Here is a 26,923-nt window from a genome sequence, read left to right as displayed (position 1 = left end):
CAAAAAAGAGGTTTAAAAGTTTATTTTCTGTTTAGTTATGACTATTATAATAATTTTAAATATAAAATTTATAAAAATGTTGCTACTAATTATGTTAATACATAAAAGCTGTAAAATAAAGAATAAAATAATTTAATCATAGTTATTATTTACATACTGTTTATAACCCTTTAAGCTTACAAAGTGTTTTTTATATATCCCGCTTATAAAATATAGTTGGTAACGCTGGTTTTAGTATCGGGTAAAAACGGGTAATTGAACCTAGTGGAGAGGGTAATTCTGATTTACCCCATCGGCAACACTGTGTAATTTAGTAAACACTAAGAAGTCGGAAAGAACATATCTTGGTGCATGTGCTTAGTGTACACAGTCTAAGAGTGTGAACATCGATCCTTTCTACTTGTAAAATCACAGGCGGATATTGTCCTCATTTAGGATTCATTTATTTAAAAGGTATTGGCTTATTTATTTAGATTCAATTTACTTTTATTAATAAGCATTGTCTCTAACTAAATTTCCGAAACATTTCTCACAGCATTGGAGCCCAAAAATATTTCTTGGCATTATTCTGCTTATTTTTTTTTTTTGCAGTTAATATTGCTTCAAGGCTATGTGAAGTGTTATTCTGAATTTTATCTAAAGCGTAAGAGGGACTAGATTAGATTTTATGCACTTATGCAGCTGGATGATCTCATGCATTATCCTAGCAGCTCTACGGCTCACTTCCTGCCGATGATCTGTTTGTATGTAAGATAAAACACAATCGGAAGGCTGATAGAATACTGAGAAAACTTTGGCAACCAAAGATTATTTTTTTTAAAACCATCAAATTTTAATTAAATAAAAAATGATTTGCGCAAACCAATCTGGCTGGCTAGGAAATGGTTTTAATAGTAAGACTGACCCAAATTAAGCATTTCACAATTCTTTTTCACATTAAAAAAATAAACTAAATTTTAGAATTTTTTTTTTTTTTTGCTGGCTTGCAACAGTTTAAATGGTAAACAATGGAAGTATACCTGTCTTAAACATCTGTGAGGGGTTACAAAAACAAAAATATGTGACAGTGTGGATGCCTTGTGTGCAACATGAATGCATGTGTTTGCGATTACTATTAGAATTTGTATTACTTTCTTTGCATCTTTCAAATTAATTTTCGAGGGAATATTCTATTTATGTGAGACGTCCGAATTGCATTTTCTACTTTTATTTTTCTAATTGAAAAGTGTCGATAACTTGCTTTCCTTTTGAAAATTGTATTTTCAACTTCGGAAGATGAAAATACATGAATTGTCTGAAAAATATCCTTACAAACTGGCGTTGAATATTAACACGACTTTCACTTCCTGCGAATATTAATTAGTTCTAATTAAAATGTTCTTCAAGATAACATTTAAGTGTAAACTAAAATAAATGTTGGGAATTTACTGTTTGAGTGTTCACCTTTTTAACTTATACTAACACTCCGTCCTACCATCTCGTAGAGTTGTACTGGTCTTAGATTTCCATGTACTCCTTAATTTTTTGAATTAAATAATTTTTCCAGAAAAATGGGAAAGCACCTTTCTTTGAATTAAAGGACTTACAAAACTGTTTACAGTGTGACACGCTCATGATTCATAATTTTATAGTAAAAGAGTCATTGTGAAGATTGGTTGGGGTAACGAAAGTTGTATCAAAGGTGTGATGGGGGATTTGAAGTCTGTTAGTGAGAAGTGAAGTGTATTGATGTCACCTGTGGTTGAAGTTGTGGGCATTTGAGAAATAGAAGGCGGCTGAGGTCCCGCGGCCACTCTTGCATATGATAGATTTTGGTTAGTGAAGGGAGTATGCAGAGGAGGAAAGTTTCTTGACTGTTGAGTTGTTGGAGGTGGTTGTGGAGTACTCTGTTGTGCTAACCGATGTTCGGAGGCTGTCTCCGAGCTCACTGCAACTCTCTGTGCACCATACACCCTTTGTAGCTAGCTGTATGGTCGCCGTTGCATTGAGAACATTTGGCTGGTATGGTTGGCATCTTGCCGCAATCTTGAGTCAAGTGCTCTCCGGCACATGCAACGCATTTTGGTCTATACTAGCAATAGCTCTTCGTATGCCCATATTCCTGGCAACGCTTGCACTGCACTACAATTTGTTGCTTGTGTGGCACTTCGACTTTTATTCTCGAGTGAATAAAGAATATTAACATTGAAAACATCTCGTGGTTCAGGATCCTCAAAGAATCATTCTTCAGAACGCAATATTATATTTTAACTTTTTATTTCTAACTGTACTTTTATTGTTAAATGGAAGGTTTAAGTCATGTTATCTGTGACTGACCTAGTCCTGTTGGCAGAAGTGAGTTCCTATCTTCTAATAGACCGTACCTTGTTGATATTGGTTACTTCATTCACCGCCGTCCTTACTTTTTCTCACTTTAGAGCGTGATAAAAATCGTTCAAGTAGAAGCTTTTTCTGGTTACATAAAATGCAGTATTTTTTTAATTTACTTTTCTCTTATTATTAAGCATTGCTCTCTGTTTATACTCTTGCTTCAAACCCAATCTTGTAACACTATCAGTCTCCAATTTCTGCAAATCCATCCATATTCAAGAACACCTTTAAAAATTATATCACTTCATCACGTAACGAAGAAATATTTGTTTCAAACTCATCTATCCCGTAATAATAAATATATATTCAAAATTAATAAATTCGCTTCCTTGCTCTTTTTTTCCAAAAAGTAATTTTTTCCTTTTGTTCATTGACGGTAACCTTTAGCGTATTAATTTTTCCTGTACGTAAAGTTATTTAATAACATGTCTGTTTGAAAATTTATATCATTTTTTATTTCCTTTTTTAAATTCAAGTAACAATTCATTATGATTTTTTTCGTTTCCTTGCTATTTTGTTATTTGAAATAAAATCTTTAAAGAATTGTAAATCCATTTTGTAGTTTATTTAATTAATCAATTAGAATATCAATACTTAATTTTTAGATTCCAAATTTGTATGGTAAATAATGTAAGGATAAATAACTACCTAATTACCTTGAAAACGATGTTTACTTTTTTTGAAAAGAGAATTGCTGAGTAGTTTTTTTAATCATCCCTGGTGCTGTTCGACAATATTTTTAAAAAAAATAATTCTAATGCCCATTGGATTATAAGAAGATTGCACAGGCTTGATATACGAGTATATCGAGATAGCAGAGTGCAATTACATATATATATATAGGAGATGGTGACAATCTTGTATTTTTGTAGAGTTCGGAATTGACGAACCGAATTGTGAGAGGTAAAGATCGATTTATTGGACCATTATTAGATCATATTTATGTTAACGTTGGATTTACTGTAGTTTTTTATTCATTCTATTAAAAATTGTTTTATTTATTTTATTTTATTTCATTTTTATTATTATTATTATTATTCAAGAGGTTTTTCAATTTTTGTACACATTTCACTTTAAATTTGTTTTCCCCACACAATGTGTCTTTGACCTTCCGACGTCTCATTTACTGTTATACTGTCGGCTTCTTTATTGCTTTCTATTCCCACAAGAACTTCTATACAGTAGATCACATAAACTTTCTCATTTTCTATTGCCAATTGATAATTTTTATCTTATGTTCTCGGGTGTTTTTTTTTTTTTTATACAGAGCATCCTGACTTGTCTTTGTACGATCCATTGAAGTGTTTAAATCGTTGCTAACAGTTCAGCCTGATTATTAAAGCAATTCTTAAGTATAATTCGCTCTGTGAATTCTGTCACTTTTTGCATTAACAAAATCATATCGCAATTGGGCTTTGATTTCGCCTAGGTCCAAATCTATTATGTCTATTGCATGTACCTACTTCTAATAAAATGTCTTCCGCAAAAGTTACTAAATTGCGTATTGAGAGTAGATTCAATTTTAATAAAGAATCGATATAATATATTATTACCCAAAGCTCCGGTCATAAGCTAGATTAGTAAGGGCAACTTTTTGTGATATGATTGCTATAGAACAGTGTTTCCCAACCTGTGGTACGCGAGTTTCTGGTTGGTGGTACTCGAAAAATAATCAATAATGGCCGACATAAAAAAAAAAATTAAATCATAAAAATATCATAGAAACGTTTTCTCCTATAATTCATAAAAATTATTTTAATAAATATTCAGTAAAGTTGTTAATATTTTACAGTATATTTAAGGTTAGTCTGTCTCAAGATATACGAGAAAATATAATAGCACATTTAACAGGATTAAAATTGTCTTTCATGGAGTATTTTCCAAAAACCCGAAGACACAAATGATACTTGGATTTCAAACCTCTTCTATAAAGAAAATTTAGGAAAAGCTACATCATTTTCGATAAAAAGATAAAGAAAATTTAATAGAATTATCATGTGATAGAACTTAAACGATAACTATGTAAAAATCTGCTTATAGAGACTGATCGTAATGAGTAAGCTCTATCCAAGCAACATTAAATTTAATTGGTACTTACAGGTAGTTGAATGCTTAAAAGAAATTAATTTAGAAGATTTAGGCTCAAAAATTAGGAAATTACAGATTTGAAACCATCACAGAGTTCGTTTACCTGGGAACTCTTGTGTCAGCGGAGAATGACGTTTCACAGGAAGTGAAAAGGTGATTGATTTCAGCCAATAAATGCTATTATGGTCCAAGTAAGCATTTTAAAAGTAAATAATTGACGTGAGGCACTAAACTGAGGCTCTACAAGACTTATTAGGCCCGGAAACATGGACCATCTCAAAGGCGGACGAAAACTGTCAGCTGGTGTTCGAAAGAAAGTTGCTCCGTGAAGGCACGACCTGGCGACGTAGGCACAACAGGGAGCTGTATGCACTATTAGAAGAGCTCCCGGATAGTAAATTGGATCAAGTTGAGCAGATTGAGATGGGCTGGCCATATAGCGAGAATGGATGCTGACGAAATTCCCTCCAAACTTCTACGCGAGACACCAGACAGGAAACGAAGAATTGGAAGGCCCAGGTTACGATGGCAGGACGGTGTGGCTCAAGATGCTAAGAGCATCCTTCGAGTTCGTAACTGGATGGCGGTTGCTAAAGATAGGGACGACTAGTGGAAGCATATTGAGGAGGCCAAGACCCCCATCACTGGGTTGTAGCGCCATGAAAGAAGAAGAAGAAAGCTCAAAAATAATAATAAAAGAAGAACTTTGTAAATTAATTAATAATTTTGAAGAGAAAAATATGTACGCAATTTTTAATTATTTAAAAAAAGTTTTAAAACTAAGATCTTACACTTTACTAAGTTTATGAAATGAACATGAACTTGAATAACAAATTTCACGAAATACAATCATTTTTACGAAGTGGTACAATTTAGCATGATTTGGTACGCGAGCCAAAAAAAGGTTGGGAAACGCTGCTATGGAAAAACAGTTAATGAGTTTTCGAATAGAACTAACTATTGGAGAGATCTACTAAATTTTTGGATCAATTTTAATCTGGTAATTGTTTAATGGTGACTAAGCCTCATTGAAAGCTTCTTGCACGTTCCAAAGAAATTGAAGTACTTGTTCTTTAAGTCCAAGAATGTTGTTTATCAACTCATTTACAGCTAGAGTATATGAGTCATCTATGCTGTTCATATCCATACTGTTATCTTTGAGAAAAACTTTAAATGTAAATATGAATAACGATTTATTAACATCGCCAAAATTTTTGCTGCCACATATAAAAGTCTGGCCTGAAAATTTTAAGGCTTTCAAATACATTTTTTCGTAGCCTTTAGAAGAGTTTTGATAAAAGCTTATTCCCTCTATTTCGGGAAGACTGCTCTTCTAAGGCATTCCTTGTAAATAGATGTTTCAAATTTATTGATGTATCTTTTTTATTGTAAATATTGCTTATTTTTTTTACATCAGCTGCTGCAGTTTTTATTTTTATGTCTCGAAATTGGCCTGACAAGCGATTTTAAATTTATGAACCCCTAACTGGTATCCTCAAAATCTCAACTTCAACTGGTATCGTCGGGGTCAGCTTCGACCCGAAACTTTAAATGCACATTACTTTTAAAAGGTCATTGATATAATTAAAGTCGATTTAGTTTTTCTTAGAAAATTTATTTAGCAAACGAAAATGATGAATATTTTGTTAAATTTGTTTCATAAGATTAAGAAAAACAAAAAAAGTAGAAAAATGCAAAAGTAAAAAACGTTACTTTCTTAAAGTTAGATGTTCAGTCCAAGAAAAGTCCTAAAGAAAAAAAAGAACGTTTTTTTCCAAAATTCTGCAAGCACTGGATTATCATGATGCGAGTATAACATACTTGTTTTGTTTTGGTTCAAAAAACCAACGTTTTGTTGCCAGTAAAAACAAACAATGAAGTTCTGACGGTAGTTTTTTTATTTTATTTGGAATTATTTAAGAAGGGTTTTCTATTTTATTTTTTTCGTAATGTCCCCGAGTAAGACAAATTTAGCTTTCCTAGTTCATGGACCAGCCTAACTGAAAAGAACCAGTTAGCAGCAATAATATTAAATATTATGTAATATTTACTATATAATATTTAATATTGTAGAATAATATTAAAAAATAGAACAGAAAACAAACCCTAAAACATAAAAATAAAAAATATTAAGAAAAAAAGTTGTAACGTAAATGTCGGGTCAAATTTGACCCAAAACCTATATTTTATTTACTTGCACTGCTGAAGAATGACTGATTTGTCTGGTCGATTATGGTCAATTTTTTTTTTTTTTTTGTCTAATTATAATAAATGTTTCTCTAACGACTGCTCAATCAGCCTTGTGGAATTCATCTCTGGAATTCACCCACTGGTTCTTGGAGAACTTTCTGTCATTCTCAGAAGATATTACTCCATTTTTTTACAGTACTTTAAGGACTGCTTAAGACTTGTATGCCTACAATACAATAATTTATTGTTAATTTTTATTTTTCCAGAATTCAAATAAAGAAGATAGAAAATCATTCTAAAAATTAATTCAAATCTCTTACGTCAACATGAATCAAGATAGAATCACCAATCATGTTCAAGAGAACAGAATTTTGACCATTAATAAGGGCAAATGTCGGTTATTAATTAGTAATAAAATAACATCTAATAATTCAAATGATATCAAAAACAAATTTATTAATACGAACAACGATTTAATTGCTTTAATCAAAAAAATTAAGCCAGATTCAACTAACTTGGATACAAAGCATTTTTTACGTTCTAATGTTTTTTTAAGAAAGTTTCAAACTATTGATGATCCTTTGAAAATTATGTTCAAAATCCAAAAAAATACACAAATATATGAAGAATTTTTAAAATCAAATCTTACGATAGATGATATATTTTCTATTTTTGATTTATTTCATCGATTATATTCATGCAATTGTGATAATCATTTGTTAACAATTTTATCAAAAACTTTAGAATTTGATTTTTTGAAAAATGTAACGGAAACAATCAAAACCACAAATGTAAATTATTTCTTCGAAAAAGCTGATGAAACTGAAGATTTTTTTGAAAGCATTGGGTCGTATTTGAACATCATTGTCGAATTAATCACTCCCAGTTTGCAAGTAGACTTTAAAAATATGATTGCAAGTATTGATCATTGTTTGGAAAGAATTATTTTAACTGCTGCACAACTTGGGAAAAATTGGACATTTATAAAAGAAGTCCAAACAAAAGTGCATAATGTAAGTGACATTGCGTTAAAAAGTAAATGCTTTTTTAAACCCATTACTGTTTATCCTATTTATTTCATGAAGAAGGGGGTTATAGAAAAAAATATAATAAATGGGCCTTATGATGACGTTAACCACTATGTAAAAATACATTTTTCATTGCTTAAAGAAGATTTTGAAGAACCTCTCAGAGCAAGTGTTATGTTCTACAAAAAACAGAAAGCACTTATGTCTGAAACATTAAAAAATATTGATATTAAAGTGTATAAAGGAGTCACTGTGAGTTTTAATAAATCTAAGAAGAAAAGCTTCTACTATGTGAATTTTCTAAATCCATTTCAGTTTAGTGGTGTAGATTGGAACACTAGTAAGAATTTCATGCATGGGTCTTTAGTCTTATTATCCAACGACAACTTTAACAAATTATACTTAGCTATAGTGGAAGATCGCTACGCTCTTGAGAAAGGCAAAAGTTGGATTAGAGTCAATTTCTTGATTGAATCACCTCCATGTTCAAAAAGAAATATTTTCGTCATGTTAGAGTGCAAAAACTTTTTCGAACCGTATTATCAAGTATTAACAGCTCTTTTAAATCTGTCAGTAAAAAATTTCCCAATGTATAAGTATATTATTTCATCTGAAACAAGTAAAAAACTTCCTGCATATGTAAACCGTGAAACAGTTTATAAAATATGTGGTCATAATATCCAAATTTGTAATCCAAATGACTGGCCAGTTGCTGAAAAATTAAGATTGAATGATTCACAGTTGCAGGCCATCCAAACTGCATTAACCTCTGAATTTTCATTAATTCAAGGCCCTCCTGGAACTGGTAAAACTTATACATGTTTAATGATTATTGATATTTTATTAAATAATATTAATTTTTGTAAAATGCCTCATCCCAATCCAATACTGATAGTTTGCTTTAAGAATCATGCACTAGACCAGATCCTAGGTAGTCTCCTTAAAAAAAATGTTAAAGTTTTGAGAATTGGTAATCAGTCAAACATAGAAGATTTAAAAAAAAAAAATAATATCAATGCTCTTAAAAAAAAGAAAGTGCCTGGCATCAAACCTTTATTAAAAGCTATTAATGAACGTTGGCATTCGTTGGAAAGATTACAAAAAGAAATAAATAAGTATAACAGTTTAATGTCGCATCTTGATGAAAGGTCAGGAATTGTTAGCTTTGCAGTCTTATCTAAAGGTTTGACAAACCTATCCCAAAATCAGCAAACTTGGTTGAGAAACAATTTTATTAATTGGCTATTCTGTGATATTTCATCCCAAACAGACATTAACAAAGTTATTGAACTTTGTTCACAAACCCGGGAGGACATAAAAGCTGGGAAATTATCTGTGGTACAAAATCCACCCGTTTCAAAAAATGGTTCAACCTTTGAAATTTTACAAATATGTGACACTTTTGAAAATGATTCCGTAATGAAGCAGTTATCGTATAGCTCAATATTCATTTTGTCATTAAATGATTTAGAAATTACTATGAACGTTTTACGCGAATCAATATATTTTAAATGTAGAAATAAATTAAACGTTGACTTTATTTCTGATGTTGAGAATGAACTAAAACTTTTTAATGATTGTCGAATTGTTTATTTAACATTAAAAGAAAGAATAAACACTAGAGCTTCTAACGTTTTATTAATAAAAAATAATAAATTGGACGACTTAAATTCATTGAATGTAATTCAGAGGTGGCGATTGTATCAATACTGGGTAAAAGAATTGCGTCGCTATTATCAAAGAAGAGCTAATAGTTTTCAAAGAGAATACGAAGATGATAAAGTAATGTTTGATGAACTTGGTAATGTGAAGAAAGCGATTAAGATTGAGCGATTTGGAGCACAGGTAATTGGCGCTACAACAACGTCAGCAGCGAGGTGTCAACATCTTTTAACACTGCTTAAACCCAAAATTGGTAAGTGAAATTTAAATAATTAATATTATATGTATTTTGTTTAATTCTTTAATAGGCTTTAAAATAAAAGTTCTTCCAATTAATGGGAAACCAGTGACAAATGTTCCACGCAGATATAAATATTTGCTTAATGAGAAACTTGGTATCACCCTCCTCCTACTTTCATAACGTGGGCAAGCCACCTTGATTACAGTTGATAGAGAGACAAACCTATATTTAAACGGATCTTTTTACAAAAAGTGACTATACCTATTAACCCTTCGACTACCAAGGGGAGATAAAAAGATTTAATCCATTAATGTCTAGCCATTCCAAAAAAAATTAAGTAAACAATAGTAAATAAGAAAAAAGTAAAAATAAATATTTCTTTAAATGTACCAAAGTTTTTGTAGGGTTATGTCAATACCGATCTGGTCGATGATAATACAACAATGCAGATGGTAAAAACTTAAAGAACAACTCACTTTTCTATTCACTGCCAGTTTTTCTATGTTTTTTTTTTATCTTTCAATAAAATTATATATTTATCGGATACATGAAATCAAAGCCTAGGGAGCAATGTCATCCAAATTTTGTACCCGAATATTTCGAGAAGTAGTTGACATCGGATGATTGAACACATTTTTTTAATCAAAATCACAAAATCATAACCGCTATTATCAGTCACCTACTCGAGGTTTTTTTTTTGTTTTGTTTTTTAATAAGTGCTAAATATGCCAAACTAATTTGCTCTAAAATATAAAGCGAAATACCAAAAAATATAAGAAAAGTTTATCTTGCAGCAAAGTCAAAGATAATTTTCAGTTGGTTGCACACTATTAGCAAATCTTACGAAGAAAAACAAATTGCGGTTAGATAAAGAAGAAAGTTTTCCATGAAGCAAATACATGTGGGTACAGTTTTGCATTGTAATATTTAACAATTTTATTTCTGTACTTTTCCTCCATAAATCACTTAACTTTTCAATGGAACTATAGTATATTATCTAAATGTGGGATTCCATAAGCGGGATTTAGGGAAAAGATAAAGAGTTCAAAAAGTCAAAAATATATTGAAGTTTAGAGAGTAAAGTTGGCCAATAAATTGCATGGGATGAAGATATAAAGTTAATTACCCCTCTTCTGGGGTGAGGACTGGGATTAGACATTATTCAGTAAACAGCCTCGAGAAATGGACTCTCACTGCCCCACTGCGGGTCTCAGAATTATAGACATGGGAGGATTTTTATTTATTGGGGTTGACGCGTCTTATTTTTTGTAATTTAAGATGCCTCAACATCTAAGATCATTGGTGCCTGGAGCTTTTTTTAGTGCACTGCCGGTCTCCGAACAGTTTCTCACTTTACAGGCAACAGTGCACCATTGCTGCTAGGCTTCTAGGAAGTGAAAATTCTAAGAGTCAGCAGTTGGATTCGAACTCGGGATTTTCGCGTAAAATTTCAGGACTGACTGACTCACTTGTAATTTACATCATTGTTAATACTTTTGTGTAACTCAAACTATCTACTGTAATATTCTCTGCACTCGTTAGCAGACATTAAACAGCAAATTATACCACCAGTCCAATGTCCTTTTTAAAAATAAAAAATTATTGAAAAGCTTGCTATTTTTCATTGACGTAATATGTTTTGTAGCAACTTTTTATCATCTTTATGTGCTAACTTCCTTACTATGCTTTACTTCATTTAATTTTGTTATGCATTTAATAATTTTTTATTATTTTGAATTTAGTTATAATTGAAGAAGCTGCAGAATTATTAGAAGCACATGCTGTTGTGTCACTATCAAAACACTGCCAGCACGTCATACTAATAGGTAAATAATGCTAAATAACGTGTGCGAGATAAAATCAAACAAAATATTCGTTTTTTCAGAACCTCGATAATTGAAGTAATAGATAGTCAAACGAGGTTTCACACAGATTTTTTATTTAAACTAATTTATTAGTTTGTTATTTAATTTATATCTAATAAAATTTATTTAAAGAGGGTTCTGGGAAATTAGTGAGAATGCATTCTGTTGTTAAAATTTGGGGTTTGATGAATACGATGCTTGAGAATTATAGAAAAGTAGTGTGAATGTTCATATATTTGTTTTAACCAAATAAAGCGTAATTTAAAACCGATTATATCATCTTTCTGAGTATTAATTCCATAAATTTCAATAGGCGACCACCAGCAGTTGAGACCAAGCACAGCCTCATACCGTTTGGAAACAGATTTTAATCTTGGAGTATCATTATTTGAAAGAATGATTAAGAATGGTCTACATGCGCCCATGTTGACAGTACAACATCGAATGAGGCCAGAAATTTCCGCGCTAATCACGCCATCTATATATTCAAAGCTGGATAACCACGCGACAGTATGCAATTTACCAGATGTTATGGGAATTGTTAAAAACGTATATTTTATAGATCATAATAATTTCGAAAATGAAGTAAGTTTTTTTTATATATACTAATATCACAAAGTACTGACTTCTAATTCATGAAGTCAACTACTCGAGCTTGTATTTACTCCAGCAAGCCGAGGCTTCATGATTAGAACTACATAGCAATATTTATACCCTTAGACTTTAAAAAAACTATTAGGAAATTTATAGCACGAAGATGTGCGAAGAGGTTAGAGAAAGGATTGCTTACAATTTATAGATTCAAACATTTATTTATAAATATCCCCTCAAAGTAAGTAGGATTCAAAAAATAATTATTCTAATAAGGAGATGTAAAATAATATCAATATTTGAACTTTTCAGATGGATGTAAGTAAAATGAATATACACGAATGCGACTTGCTTTTGAATTTGTGCAAGTATTTATTACAGCAAGGATATGATGCCTCAGAAATTACTATATTAGCAACGTATCTTGCACAAAAAACCTATATGCTATCTGTGAGTATCAAATTATGCAACCAGAAACTACTTAATTCAAAATAACTTTAATAATTATAAGAACAGATCAGATTACCTATTCGCATTTACTTTTTGATGAAAACTTCGAGTTATTGTGTTTATATTGTTCGTGTAATTAATTTCTCATAATTTATGAATTTTTCAAAGTAAGTTTTTATCTTCACCATTTTGAAGAATGAAGGGTATTTTTATTATGATTTTTAGTACGATTTGTATTTTGTTTAATATAATAAATGCTTATCCAGCTTCCACTGGCTAGATGGATTCTTATTTCAGCTTCGGTACTCCTTCGGTGGTAGGTTGGACGGAGTAAAATGGGAGTATTTACTTACGATCCTTCCTTAAAGGGAGCCAACTGTTTCATAATCATCATTATTGCGTTAACTAATGATATCACTCTCTTGGTATTCACAAATTTTAGTGTATTATTGTAATGTTTCCTTGATAATCTTAGGGGTTTTTTTCCTCTCTTTTATTAGAATAACTTTATTAGTGATCAATCTAATTTCAATTGTTTTAGGCACGTGAAAGATTGGGCCTACCGACAGAAATAACCATTACTTCTGTAGATAACTTTCAAGGAGAAGAAAACCGTATAATTCTTCTATCTTTAGTTAGATGTAATGAAGATAATAAGGTTGGTTTCCTTTCAGTGGAAAATCGAATCTGTGTGGCACTTTCTCGGGCCAAGGAGGGCCTTTATGTGGCTGGTAACATGCCGTCACTAATTGCAAATTCCAAAGTTTGGGCACAAATAAACCAAGTTTTAATAAAAAATGAAAATATTGGTAAGAATTTATTTATAAAAAACATTGTATTTAAAAAAAAAAAACTCTGATGGGAGAAATGCTCAGAAATTAATAGAAAATGTTTAAGTAGTATATATTTCGATTATGTGGCTACTTCATACAAATGTTAACGATGAATTCTAATTACTAAATCGGCCAATCAGTTTACAACAGTTTTGTCACTTTTAGTTATCTCGTAAACTATTTTTCACATCTTTCCATTATACTTTCCGAATTCTCAGTCTGGTGCTATCTTTAATGTTTTGCTTCAAACATATCTTTTAGTAATTTTAGTCACCGGTGAATTTCGAAGCACTAACTTGATTTTATTCGATTGCTATTGATTAGGAAAATTTATTTATCATTATTATTCATTTACCTCATTGGTTCTTTAAAGAACTGAAACTATTAATTTTACTCAAGAAATAAGTTCATAGAGAACTAATATTATTAACTCTTTTGGACACTAAAACTTGACACTGGTTCAAACAGTTCCAATGGAAATCTCTTACCAACCCTTGCCTAAAACATGTCTTTCTTCCTGGTCAATCCAGAATGTCGTATTCATAATTTATCAATATCTTCTACACCTTTTACAGAAAACACGCGAGTTAATGCTGTTTACATTGGTTAAATCTTGAACTTCTTAGAAATTAAATTAAAATAATTAGGGTTCCGTGGCATTTTCTTGTACTGGCTAGATAATTATCTAAAAAATGTGAAAATAGTTGTCAGAGTAATAGTTCTATTTCTTATTGTATTGATTCTAATTTTGGAGTTCGCACATAGGTTCATTTTTATTTCTACTTTCATGACGTGATTGGGTATGCTCTGTTGTGGAAATCTTACCTTTTTATTTCTGCAGATGAATTTAATATAAGAAAAAATCGGTACAATCAGTAATCTTGTGTTCATTCTGCAAGAAAATCTGACTAGGATTTATATTAGTAATGTAATTATCCTTCATAAATCCAATCAAGGGCTTGCAAATATCATTTTTCGGATGTAAATCTTTCAAGCGCTACAAAAACAAAACAGTTAATACTAATTTGCTTATGGTTTTCTTTCTTAATCCACTTTCATTGGACACATAGAATACATCAAAAAGGCATGATATGCTTTATTATTGGAAACACTAGAGCATTCTCCAAATCAATGTTTTCCAATTTCGTACTGCAGTCATGTGAGAAACCAATTAGAGTGTTGGCTCCTGCAATTGGTCGCCTTATAGCCTGAAGGATTTTCGGCATTTGATCTAGTCAAAATTTGCTCCTCAAGCTTTTGAAAGGTAGACACGTTCGTCTTATACTAATCTAAAAACTGAGGAATTTAGATGTTCCATCCATTTTCGATGTGTTCCAGAAAAAAATTTCCTTTTCAAGCTCCTCTATAATTGATATCCAATCTTCTCTCTTATCATCTTTTAAGTTCCAACTCATTTTATCCTAAATACTCAACTTTTAGTCCTTAATTTCAAAGAAGCAATTATCCTTAAATACTCAGGCCTGCCTAGGAATGATGCGTGTAGCGAAATGATGATGCCTTACTGAAAATATAGAGTAATACCCAAACATTTCATAACTTATTCAGTCTCACATATACATATATATACTTATATATATTTTCTTGTCTTTCTGCAAAAATAACATTTAGCATCTACGAGTATATTTGTAGTTATGAAATATATTTCATATATTGTAATTACCAACCGTTAATTTATTAGTTTTATGTTTATCTTTATTTCACATAAAGTTAGTAATGGGTTTTCCCCGTATATTAAAAAAAGTATTTTATACCGAAGGTTTAATTGCGCTTGTCAGAACCAGAAGTTCTTTGAATACAATCTGTTTGTATTCTAACGCAACGAACGATGCAACGTTGACATTGAAGTGAATAAGTTAAAAGTATGCTTTGATTAATGTTCTACAAATAAGGTAATTAGAACAATGTTGATAGTTTTTAAACAATAAAATTATTCCAACTTTACACAGTTCGTCATTCTACCTGGTTGTTTTGAACTTACTAATGAAATCGAGAACAATACTGTTACAGCCCTTATAAGAGCTTATCACAATCGTTTTGGAACAGACTTCAAAACAAGAAGGCAAGGATGATTTTATAAAATGCTTTTCTGTACTTTGATATGATCCGAAGAAAGGTCCTAAAAGTTTAAACTAAAGAAAGCTTTTCCAATAAACATGGGAAATTGCTATCAACAAGGAAGAAGGAAACTATTACAAAATTCTTCCTCTATGATGCTTTCTCATCCTAATTCATTCGTTACTCAAAATGAGTGAAGATGCTTTCGTCTTAATCTTTTAGATGTTAATTAAAGAAATATCTGGATGATATTTCGGTTTAGAGTTATGATCCTACAGGAAAACTTTTTTTTGTAAATATTTATTTGCAATAATCAATATTTGTAGAGATCCAAAAATTTATCTAAACGACAAGATTTGCCGAACTCCGTCAAGATATTTCCCCTTGAAAAAAACAAGTGTTGCAGGTAGAAAATTTTCAGTTTCATCGTTGCTTGGAATGGATAAAGGACATCCACTGATTCAATTCAAAACAACGTGAAAATTATTTTATGAATGCAAAATTTTTATTAACCTCCTTTTCAGAAATAATGTCCTAATTTTTACATAAACATAATATTCTGATTTTAAATTATTTATTTTTCTTTTAAATTTTTATTATTTTTTAAATAAAATTTATTTGTTATTTCAATTTACAACAGATGCTGTGAGAATGGTCATCATTTTTTGGACTACTGACATTATTATTTAGTGACCATCTTGTTCCAATTTTCCAGGAAAAAGTTTGCCGCTCATATGCAAGGCTCATAAAAAAATTACAAATATTATCACGGCTGATGAATTGGAATATGTTCTGGAAAATGGCTGTGGACAAAAATGTAATCTAGAAATTTATTGTGGTCATATATGTCCAAAAATGTGTCACTCATATGATATAGATCATAAAAATAAATTTCGATGCATGATGGAATGTGAAAAGTGCGTTACATTTATTTTGCTGAATGATTTTTTCTTTTTATATTCTTATTATTATTATTATTATTTTTTAAATAAAATTTATTTACCGTTTCAATTTGCAGATGTTGTGAGAATGGTCATCCTTGTTTGGCATTTTGTGGAGATATTTGTCCACCATGTCAGGAGCCTATAGACTATAAGCTAAATTGTAATCATATGATTAAAGCTTTATGTTATCAAACCACCGCTTGGAAATTAGAGAAAGAAACTATTGACCCAGTAGACGAATGTACCAAAGAACTTCAAAAATTAGCACTTTTGGATTATACAGAAGGAGATTCTACTGGTGGAGAGAGTGAAAATTTTGATTTACCTAAGTGTAACGAACCATGTGGTATAAAATTAAAATGTGGACATACTTGTAAAAAGAAATGCCATGTAAATGAAGATCCTTTGCATGATAATGTTAGTATAACAATCTCTCTCTAAATAGTGGTAAATTTTGTAAAAAAAAAGCGTGAGAAATTTACTTTTTATTAATAATAATGTCCTTATTAAAACGTTTTACATAATTATAAACCTTTAAATACAAAAGCATTAAGACAGACATATTCATGGTCCTTCGACCGTCTGAAGAGTCGTTTAGCGAGTCAGGTTTTGAAAAACACTTTATATAATCAAATAAAAAAATAGTACTAGTTGCTATGAAAAAACAACACAAAAAGCTATAAAAAACACAACAAAAGAAAGAGTGACAATAAAGTATGTACTTATATGCAATAATGTAAAGAACAATAATAAAGAGGTGAGAAATAAACATAAATAATAAACTTATAAAAGGTCACCTCTAAATAAAATAAATAAATGAAAACCAAATAAAACCGTGAGGTTTATAGTTTATCTGACATTAAAGATTTTAAATATAATGATAATCATTGCAAATTTAGAAATTAATTAATAGTTAAACTCAGATAGTAAGAGGAATCTATGTTGCCAAGCTTCTTTGCAAAATTTGATCAGACTTACCCAATCCTTCCCTTCCAAATATTCAATAAATTCATCAAAATTTAGATTACGCTTTTTTAAATTGTTTTAAAACATTTTACATCTTTAGTAAAAGAATAACCATTAAAATACATATGTTCGCCTGTGTACTTTTTATTATTAGTATTTATTTTTTTATTTAAAAGACGTCAACAACTGAATTTACTAGCGCCCAGAGTCTTTTCAGTGCTCTGTCGGCCTCCAGATAATATTCTCTGTTTCAGGCAACATTGTCCATCACTGGATAGAGGTTTTTAAAAACAGAAAATCTAAAAAAGGCTATCTGGTCTTGAAACCGGGGCTTCCGATGGGTTTCTCATTTCATTCTCTTAGTATTCATGTTTTTTGCCTTCCAGCCAACAGAGTGGAAGTTATTGTGTGTACTTACTAAATAAATGTAAACTTGTAAAGTCAACCGTACCCAAGAGTTGTTGGTATAATTAAATAGGTTCCCCATTTATTTGAAACTATATTTTAAAAGAATTTATTGCAAGAGCTGGTCCATATATATTCATCTTTTTTTCTAGAGCTATTTCGTTAAATTATTTAACATTTTATTTAATTCTTGGGTTGGGATTTATGAATTGTAATGGTTATGGCCACTTATAGGACATGTTATTTTCAGGCAATTTTTTAAAGGATATTTTATAGAAATTAAATTAGATCAGTGGTTCTAAAACCTCTTCTAGTCCATCTTCCAATTTAAGGTGGGGAAAAAAGTTTTCCTTATATAGTGTATTATTTTTATTTTTATTTTTTTTTTGTAGTATGTTTGCCACGAAATATGCGGATTAAAAAATATCACTTGCCCACTAAAACATAAGTGTAAAAAGGAATGCTACCAGCAATGTGGTGAATGCGTCCACCCTTGTAAAAAACTGCTCTCGTGCGGACATTCTGTTAAAAGGGAATGTCATATTTCTGTTAAAGACATTGAACAAAATTATAAGTGTCTTGAAATTTGTAACAAAAAATTGAGATGTGGACATTGTTGTATAGATCTTTGTAGCGAACCGTGTGGCTTGTGTAAAGAAATGGTAAGTTTCCTTTTATTAAATTTTGTATTTGTTTTTTGTTTTTATGAGAGGGAGCTCTAAAAAGTTGAAAATAATACATCTCCTACATAATTTGATACATTGCGAATGTAGCATCTTCAAGTATAAGTGGGTTGAAAACAAAATAAAAAAGTGAGAGGACAGAAATTGTTTGGGATATCGCTCTCCTAGCTTTGGGAACGCTGTCATGTAAATTAATTTTTCATTACATTGGCCAATATGAATTTAATAATTTTCTTTGCTGTCTTTTAAAAATTGTTTACCCAAACATTATTTACCCAATTTTGTTTTAATATTTTATTAAAATAAAATAAGTTTCGACCCCTTATTTTTTGTTTTAATATAGTCATTATTATGTTACAGTCTTATTTATTATTATCGTCTTTTCAATGTTTTATTTCATTACTTCTTTTATTTCCCATAATAATTTTTTAATTTTACAGGTTGAACAAGTAATGAATGGTTGTGGACACAAAATTTTAGTTAAATGTGGTGCACCATTAAGTGCTTGTAATCACTCATGTGATAAGTTACTTCAGTGTGGGCATAAATGTAAAGGAAAATGTTCAAACCAATGTGACAATGGAATCTGTAAAGAATCTGTATTCATTACTTCGAAAGCATGTGGTCACAAATGTGAAATACCTTGTCACATGGCTAGGCAAGAAGGTGGATTTTAAACATAAAATATAATGTCATCCATAATTTATACTTAAGATTTTTTTCTTGTAGAGTTGTTTCTGCATAATGTAGATAAAAACTTTAAAACGTAGAATCAAAGTCTGTTGCATTCCCCTCGCTTTATTTAAAAAGATGCATCAATGAGAGCTATAATTTCTTATATTTTCAAAGCAATGCGACCTTCCTATTTGCCCTCATGTTTATTTTCTCTGGCGTCACAGAATTGTTGGTTTAATATGAATTTTAATCGGTCCAGTAAACAAACAATCATATGATTTTCGTTTATTATGTACAATTTCGTAATAAATAAATTTCTGAGGTTATTCATTACAGTATCGCGTAACTACAAGTACTTAAATTTTATTTAGAAACAATTTTTGTTCAATTTTGGAGAAATAAATATTGCCCATGAATTTAGTTACCTCCTCGTAAAATAAAACCGCATTCTTAATCTCCTGTGGTTTCATTATGCATTCTCAAGATTTCCCCTGCAAATTGTTGGTGCTTCTTTACCTCAGAATTCAATTAAATAAACTGAATCCCATAACTTGAGTGGAAAGTTTTACTTCTTACAACGGAAGTTTCCTCTACAGGTTAATAAATCTACCATTTAATTGATATTAGCAATTTTTTTTTTTCAGGAAAAATCTTATGGCAAGATTTATTTTCTTGTTATTGCAAAGAGCTATGCAAAGCCACCCTAGGCTGTGGACATCGTTGTACGGGAACATGTGGCGAATGTGTACAAGGTAGATTGCACAAGAAGTGTACAAAAAAATGTTCGCTGAAACTTCTTTGTGGGCACAAGTAAGAAATATTATGCACTTATTTATGTTTAAGGTGCAAGCAATATACAAATTACTAAGAAGTACTATTTAGATAAACTATTTTTATATTACTTCAAAATATGTTATTAAGGTTCTGAAAAAATGAACTTGGGCTAAGGTGGGACTTAATTCAGTTAATAGCGCGGTGGACTAGTAAGCGGGAGCACCGAAGTTCTTTATAAATTTTATCTTACTTGGAGCCTGTACAGTTCACTAGTCTGACATCATTTCCTGGAAGCCGGCAGTTCACTGAGTAGGCTCCTAGGACCAGTGATTGACCTAAAACGATTATGTGCTTAAATTAAAAAAATATTTATTTTTTGCAAAAGAGGTAGTTTCTTTAAAGCCAATGGAACTTTCGTAATCAGGATTGTTCAGAGAACGAAGTAACTACCTTGAGTTTCGCTGGTGATCTGTTATTTTCGGAAACTAATTTACTGATATCGGACAAAAATTATGTTTTTAACAGTTTTATTGAATAATAGTTGATTATCAATAAATGTTGAAAAAACGAAAATTTTAAAATTTGGCCATGGTCGTGAAACGATAAAACATAAGAAATTTCATAATGGATCTGAAAACGTAGATATTGTAAAAGGATTTAAATACGGATGTTACCTTCAATAAATTCAGGCTGTTAAATGAAGCATCTTACAGGGCAGTAATAAAAGCGAATGCAACTTTGGGGAGTGTGATTGGAATTTTGTCTGGCGGTAACTCCAGGGAGCTATTGTTTTTTTTCAATTTAAGGCACATCAACATCTGCCATGCATCGTAGCTTTGGTTCACTGCCAGCTTCTCGTAACAGACAACACTGTCCATCACCGGTCATTGAGCGTAAGTGATCTTCTGGATCTCTTAGGAAGAGAAAAATCTAAGGGCCAGCAGCTGGTAATCTTAAATATGTCTATCAGAGTCTAGTTGGAAACATCAGTCCTCTATGTTATCAGAATGAATTAGACTTTGATATATGTGTATTTATAACTTTCCATGTAGAAAATTGAAGAAAGCCGCTTCAAATATTTAAAACGAATAACGTTAAACAGATTTCTTAGTTTTAATAACTTTAGCAATAGTATTTTGTTTAAAATTTACAATTATTGGGAAAAGTTTTAAAATCTAGTTCTTTTCTGTTAGATAACCCGTAATATATATTTTAAATGTTCTATTCTCACATAAATAAAATAAATATAAATAGCGAAAGCATGGTTTTTATCATTTTCATTTTAAAAAATATATATAAATTTTAATTTATTTTAGTTGTGCGGCCAACTGTACTGACGAAGCGCATTTATGTAAGCAGAAATGTAGGTTTAAATGCAGACATGGCAAATGTATGGCTCGATGCAGTGATCCTTGTATGGCAAAATGCGGTGTAAGTTAATTTAAAAAAAAATTAATTCTGGGATGTATTGTAAAAATCAAACTACCTTAAACAGTTGGTTGTAAATGAGTAGATGTTTATTATGATCATTTACCTATCTATCGAGAGATTGGCTATCTCGGCCCGCATCTGCGGCAGTGATCCCCATCATCTCCAAGACTATTTGAAATCCCTGCTAGAGGGCTAATAATTAGGTAATTACCTAATAATTTTTATTATTTAATTTAGGTAATTTGACAATTCCAAAACGGTTAGCATCTGTTTCTAAGTTATGAATTTATTGGCTTTCGGCTCAACCTTATATGCCAATACACTGCCAATTTCAGTCTGCCAAATTGCTGAATGGAGAATCTCTTCTTCCTCACAGTATGGAGATCAATATGATTCCTCACAATATGGAGATCTTCAGATGAGACTATATCAAGACTAAATCTCAGCGTCACTCCCCAAAAGCCAGGTCGATGTGCAATTAAAAGATGCTGCAAAGGATTTACCCATTAGCATGTCATCGTTAGCGACAGGGTCATAAACATTGTGGAAGTTAACCAAAAGTCTTAACATCTCTTTTTTACACTCCTCCGAATTTAAACATCGTCATCCTTTGAGAGGATATTTGGCAATTTATTAAGCGGTTCTCACTTAAAAGAGCTGGAAAAAAGTATTTATTTATGATAGTTAATTTCTGCTCAGGACTTGTGCTATTTAAGTCTTAGGGGACTTGCTGATGTATCCTCTATTTATCTATTAACAGGGAATGAAATAACTAATTTGACCTTGTTCCTTTTCCATTTTTAGTTGTTTCATTTTATTAAAAATTAATATTAATAAGCGATAAACGAAAAAATATTTGTGTGTAGTTTAGATTACAAAAAGTGCATATTTTTGAAATTAATTGGAACTTAACTTTTCTGAAAATAGGTTAAATGTGCGCGGAAATGTAGTCACTTTCGATGTAAAAGAAAATGTTGGGAACAATGTGATACAAAATGCTTAAAGGATTGTCCACTTTTACTTCCATGCGGCCACCCGTGCCAAGGTTATTGTGGATATAAGTGCCCTCCAGTTTGTACTCAGTGTGACAAATTATCTTCTACTGACGAGAAGGACACGCGGTGTGTACTATTATTTTTTTATTGATATTAATTTTGGGTGCTTTTTCAACATGGACAATGAAACAGTTTTATTTCATAGTGGATGGAGATTAAAGAGGTTCAGCGTTGTCTCACTAACAATGCTTTTGCAAGCGTACGTTAAATACTGCTTGAAATGTTTTCCAGGCTTGTAGTTTTGGAAGAATGTGGACATGTTACCAAGAATATGGAATGGCTATATTTCCACGATGTCGGTGTTGGCTTTTGCTCAGTTTGTAGAAGCCCAATAGTAAAAAGTCTTTTCTACAAAGAAAAAATAGATAGAGTTTTTAGAAATTTATCGAATATAACAACTGTACTTACTAAAACTCAAGATCTTTCTGAAATTAAATACAAACTCAATAGCAAGCTACGAACTTTAAAAGAAGAACGGTCAGGTATTACGATTTTTTATTCTTTGCACGTCTAAATTTATGCGTTAATATACTGTGTTAATTAACTTTATCTTTTAACTTTGCAAATAAGATGATTTGCAATTTAGAACGCTCTTAAGTAAAATGTAATTTACAGTATGAACCAAAAAGTTTGTACTTTATTTTATCACAATCGCTTTTCTTGAAATGTTGAAAAAATGTACAGGAGAAGCGCCTAAAAAAAGAAGAAAAAACAACCCACTTTCACTTGCTGATATTTTCAAGCTCCTAACTTGTATATTTTTTCGGACTTATTATTTTAAAAGATATTGAATAATTTATATAACTGCACATTACACCGACATATTTTAGGAAGAACCTACTCCCCTATCCGTCGACTGAACGCTCTAAAAAAAGTTTTAATTTAATAACTGTTTTAAATTTAGTAATTTTAATTTGAATAGAAAAATGATTCAAATGAAAGTTATTTAACAACATTTATGTGGTCTTAACGAAGTTTAGAGTCAAACGTAGTTAGCACTTTGTATAAAATCTTTTTAAAGCGAAAAATTCTTTCAGTAAAGTGGCATATTCGCTAGTGAATTTTTCATTATTCTATTCTTTGTATTGAACTAATTAGTATTTTAGGGGGACGTTTATCGACCACTCTCTCTCTCTCTCTCTAAGAAGAGGAAAACAGATCTCCGAGAAATGTTATATGATCTCCGGAAAAAAAATAAAAAGGAAGGGCTTTGGAAGGTGTTCGACAACTTGCAGCTCATTAAACTATCAAAATTCTAATTCCCGGGGCCATTTCCACGAACTTGATTCATCTCTAAAATTATAATATTTTTGACAAAGCTAAATTCGACGCTGGAGTTTTTATTGATTTCGGATATTATAGTAAAGGAATATTTTTGATTGAGATTCATAAAAGGAAGGCAGTTTAGAATTGAGAAATAGGGTGAGTAAGATGTAGTCCAGGGAAGGAATCTGAAAGGGCTGCAACGGAATAAAGAAGAGTTCATAACAAAATTATTTATGTCAGTCCTGGAACTTTTTGAACTCACATTGTGATAAAATCTAATGAAATTCTATTTTACACAATATTCTACAAAATGGAACATTGAATCGCTTGGGTAGTAATGCAAAAAATTAAAAAAAAATCAATAGATTTAATATGAACTTATAAGTGTGTAATTGATTCTCATCTGCAACTAATATTGATCCATGTTTTAATTTAAAATTAACTTTTTACGACTTTTCATGGAATAGAGATATCAATAAAAAATAGTAAATACATTAGTGGAAGAGGGAGAGATGTTAAAATCAGAAATAGTTCTGAAAACGCTGAAGTTGTTTTTTTTTTTTTTTTTTTTTTTTTTTTTTAATATATATATATATTTTTATTTAAGACTTGTACAATACAATTATGAAAAAAAAACATAATATATAGGCAATGGCAAATGCCGTCTGCCAGAGTTTACAGCATGAACAATTAAAGAAAAAATAAGTAAATAATAAGTAAAATAAGTGAATAAAGAGAACAAATAAACAATATAAATTTAAACAATAATAAATTATCTACTACCATTAAACTTATTGAGAAGAAAAATCAAAAAAGAAAAACACGTTTGTTCAAAAAGAAAAATAAGGAAGGGAAAAATAAAATAAATACATAAATAAAGAAATTACAATTCAAAAATTCTAGAATCATCCTATGTCTATTCTAAATAATGTCAGAAAGCCAGTGATACCTGACCCTCCAGGCATGGCGAGCATAGCGTAGCAGCGGGCAAGGCTGGACCTGGCCAGACAAGAACCCAATGATCTCCTCCCTGGAGAGAGTAGCCTTTTTGAAATAAATTTGACGAAACTCAGATAGTAGAGGACATTCCCCCAGAAAGTGGTAAATCTCCTCGCGAACATTATAATTACACAGAGAACACTTTTCTTCGTCAAAGTCTCTATCTAACCAAGGCCTATGGTTCAAATACAGAAGCTCTCCTCGGAGCTTGAAAAACCAACGCAGGTCAAGGATGTTTAGTTTGTCATGAAAAGAGGCCGTTACGCAATCTTTATGTTCACGAACTAAGATACTATATAAAGGAAAACGTTCGGACATAACCGCTCTGTTTAATGACTGCTCGGAAAGAGATTCCCTGATCGCAGAAACAAGAGAGAAAAGCTGACTGCGCCAGTTCGGAAGATCAGCGAGGCAACCCTCAAAGCCATGAGAGTACAACCTTGCCAAAGAGAGCCAATGCTTGAACCAAAAAAGTTTTTTATTGATAATTTGGAGAGCTATTTTTTTAGTAAGTCTATTATCAGGAAAAGAAAGAGTTTTAAGAACATATTTAAAGTGCAAAGATAAAGTGTAAGTCTCAAAAGGTTCCAGACCTCGCTGAAGTTGTTCCAACGAATAGCTAGGCTAGGTAGTGCGTTATAAATTCTATAAAACTTTTTTTTTCATGTATTTTGAATTTTGACCTTTTTTTGTTATTTAGATATATTAGCATTCGCTGGTTTGATGTTACTGGTAGTAAATTAAAGTAGAATTAAGCTGTAACATTGTGCAGTAATAATCGCATTAATTTTGCTTCTCCAACCTTGTGCTGTAATTATCGTTTGTTAATTTTTTATTTTTGGTCATACAGTGTGGGGTGGGGTTTTCAGTTTTAAAGAAAAACTATTAATTTGCTTAGTTCAATGCCGACGAAACTATCTGATCCAACACCTTTTATAGATTTTAGTCAACCTCCCAACCTTCTCGCATTAGGTACTGGTAACGATTACTCTGCTAAGTTGGTACATATACCGAAGTGAAAGACGTATTCTACGTTAAAAACAATTAAATAAATAAATAAAATGAAATTTAAAATAAAGTAGTCATGAATCATTATTATTCTTATCAATGATTTATTTTTTATTCTAATCTTTCATTAATATTTAATCATTCTTATTTCTTCTAGGTTTCTCAGAGTTAGATGACATTTACAAATTCGTAATAAATACTGCATTTCCAATCATCGTTGGGGCCACTCGTCAATGCACCATTACCAGGCTTCGGTCATTGTTTTTTGGTGTTAGTTACATTTTGATTTTGACGGACCACTTAAAAGATATTGATATAATCGCATTGCCTAAGAAGGAAAGGCAAATTTTGAACGCTCGTGTGAATTTAATAACCGCCAAATTGAAGGAGAGAATAATATCTTTGTCTACAGAACAAATGCTGCAGTTTAGAATTGAATTAATAAAGTTGATAGCAATTTTAAATACTTATAAAACAATTATTAACAAAATTGTAAACAACGAAAAATTAAATTTTTATCAAGCAAAGATTGATTTAAAATACAACGAAGATTTTGCTGATACTATTTATTCAACAAAAAGTATAACCAAAACTAAAGTGCACAGCTTGGATGAAATGAAAGCCACAATTGCAGGTAATGAACGCAAAAAATATAATTTGGATCTACCAGAAGAATTTTGGGATAGAACTATGCATGTTAATGATTGGAAATATTGCGAAAATAGGCACGTTTATTATAGAAAATTTATGGTAAACTGTCCAAACTGTAGTATTGAAAATACTCGTTCATCATTGTACATAGTTTCGGAATAAGTTGACTTGAAATTTTGTATTGCTTTTTTATTTAAGAGACTACGCCCTCAACTTTTATTTTTTATTTTTACCGAGAAAAATAAGTGTATTGTTTTATTATTCTTAAGTTTTATTGTAAATAAAATGACCAAGTATCTTTAATGTTTTCTTTACTCGTATAATTTAAATAATTTAATTGTGAATTTAAGTTGTTATACATAAGCTTATAAAATCAAATAAAACGTATCTGAAAGTATACAATACAATTAAATAATTGCTTGCTGTAATAATCTGTTTTGGATGTTATCTTTGCGATTAACAAATAGTAACATTGCTACAATTTGTGCAGTGATTATATCAAGTTGATACACAATTATCCGGACAATCTCAGTGGATTAGATTCCACTAATCAATTGAAATTTATTAAAAGTATTCAAATAAATTGTGTTAATTTAAATAATGTCATAACGTTTCTCATAATGTTCACCTCAACCAGCTAGTTTTTCCCTTGCTCTTCCTGAGATTTGGCCT

At 30.9% G+C, this 26,923-nt stretch overlaps 1 protein-coding gene across 2 annotated transcripts; it reads left to right on the top strand.

The window, feature by feature from the left end:
- The first annotated feature begins 313 nt into the window (after positions 1-313).
- Positions 314-26,852, top strand: LOC141451105 (NFX1-type zinc finger-containing protein 1-like). 2 transcript variants are annotated; one of them, XM_074122198.1, is made up of 16 exons: positions 314-453; positions 6,915-7,661; positions 9,366-9,591; positions 11,322-11,405; positions 11,758-12,029; positions 12,348-12,485; positions 13,027-13,294; positions 16,110-16,311; positions 16,413-16,755; positions 18,102-18,371; positions 18,833-19,058; positions 19,712-19,877; positions 21,158-21,272; positions 22,200-22,393; positions 22,559-22,809; positions 25,758-26,852. In XM_074122198.1, exons 2-16 carry the CDS (start codon positions 6,975-6,977, stop codon positions 26,411-26,413), a joined length of 4,098 nt encoding a protein of 1,365 aa, XP_073978299.1. In that variant the 5' UTR covers positions 314-453; positions 6,915-6,974; the 3' UTR covers positions 26,414-26,852. The 2 variants fall into 2 exon arrangements, with proteins under 2 accessions (XP_073978299.1, XP_073978298.1); XM_074122197.1 differs by having other exon boundaries at positions 6,915-9,591.
- The last annotated feature ends 71 nt before the right edge of the window (positions 26,853-26,923 follow it).

The sequence above is a fragment of the Rhodnius prolixus genome, unplaced genomic scaffold (assembly GCF_049639745.1).
Source record: "Rhodnius prolixus isolate KJV_2025 unplaced genomic scaffold, Rpr scaffold_8, whole genome shotgun sequence".
NCBI lineage: Eukaryota > Metazoa > Arthropoda > Insecta > Hemiptera > Reduviidae > Rhodnius > Rhodnius prolixus.
This window is presented reverse-complemented; position numbering and strand designations above follow the sequence as displayed.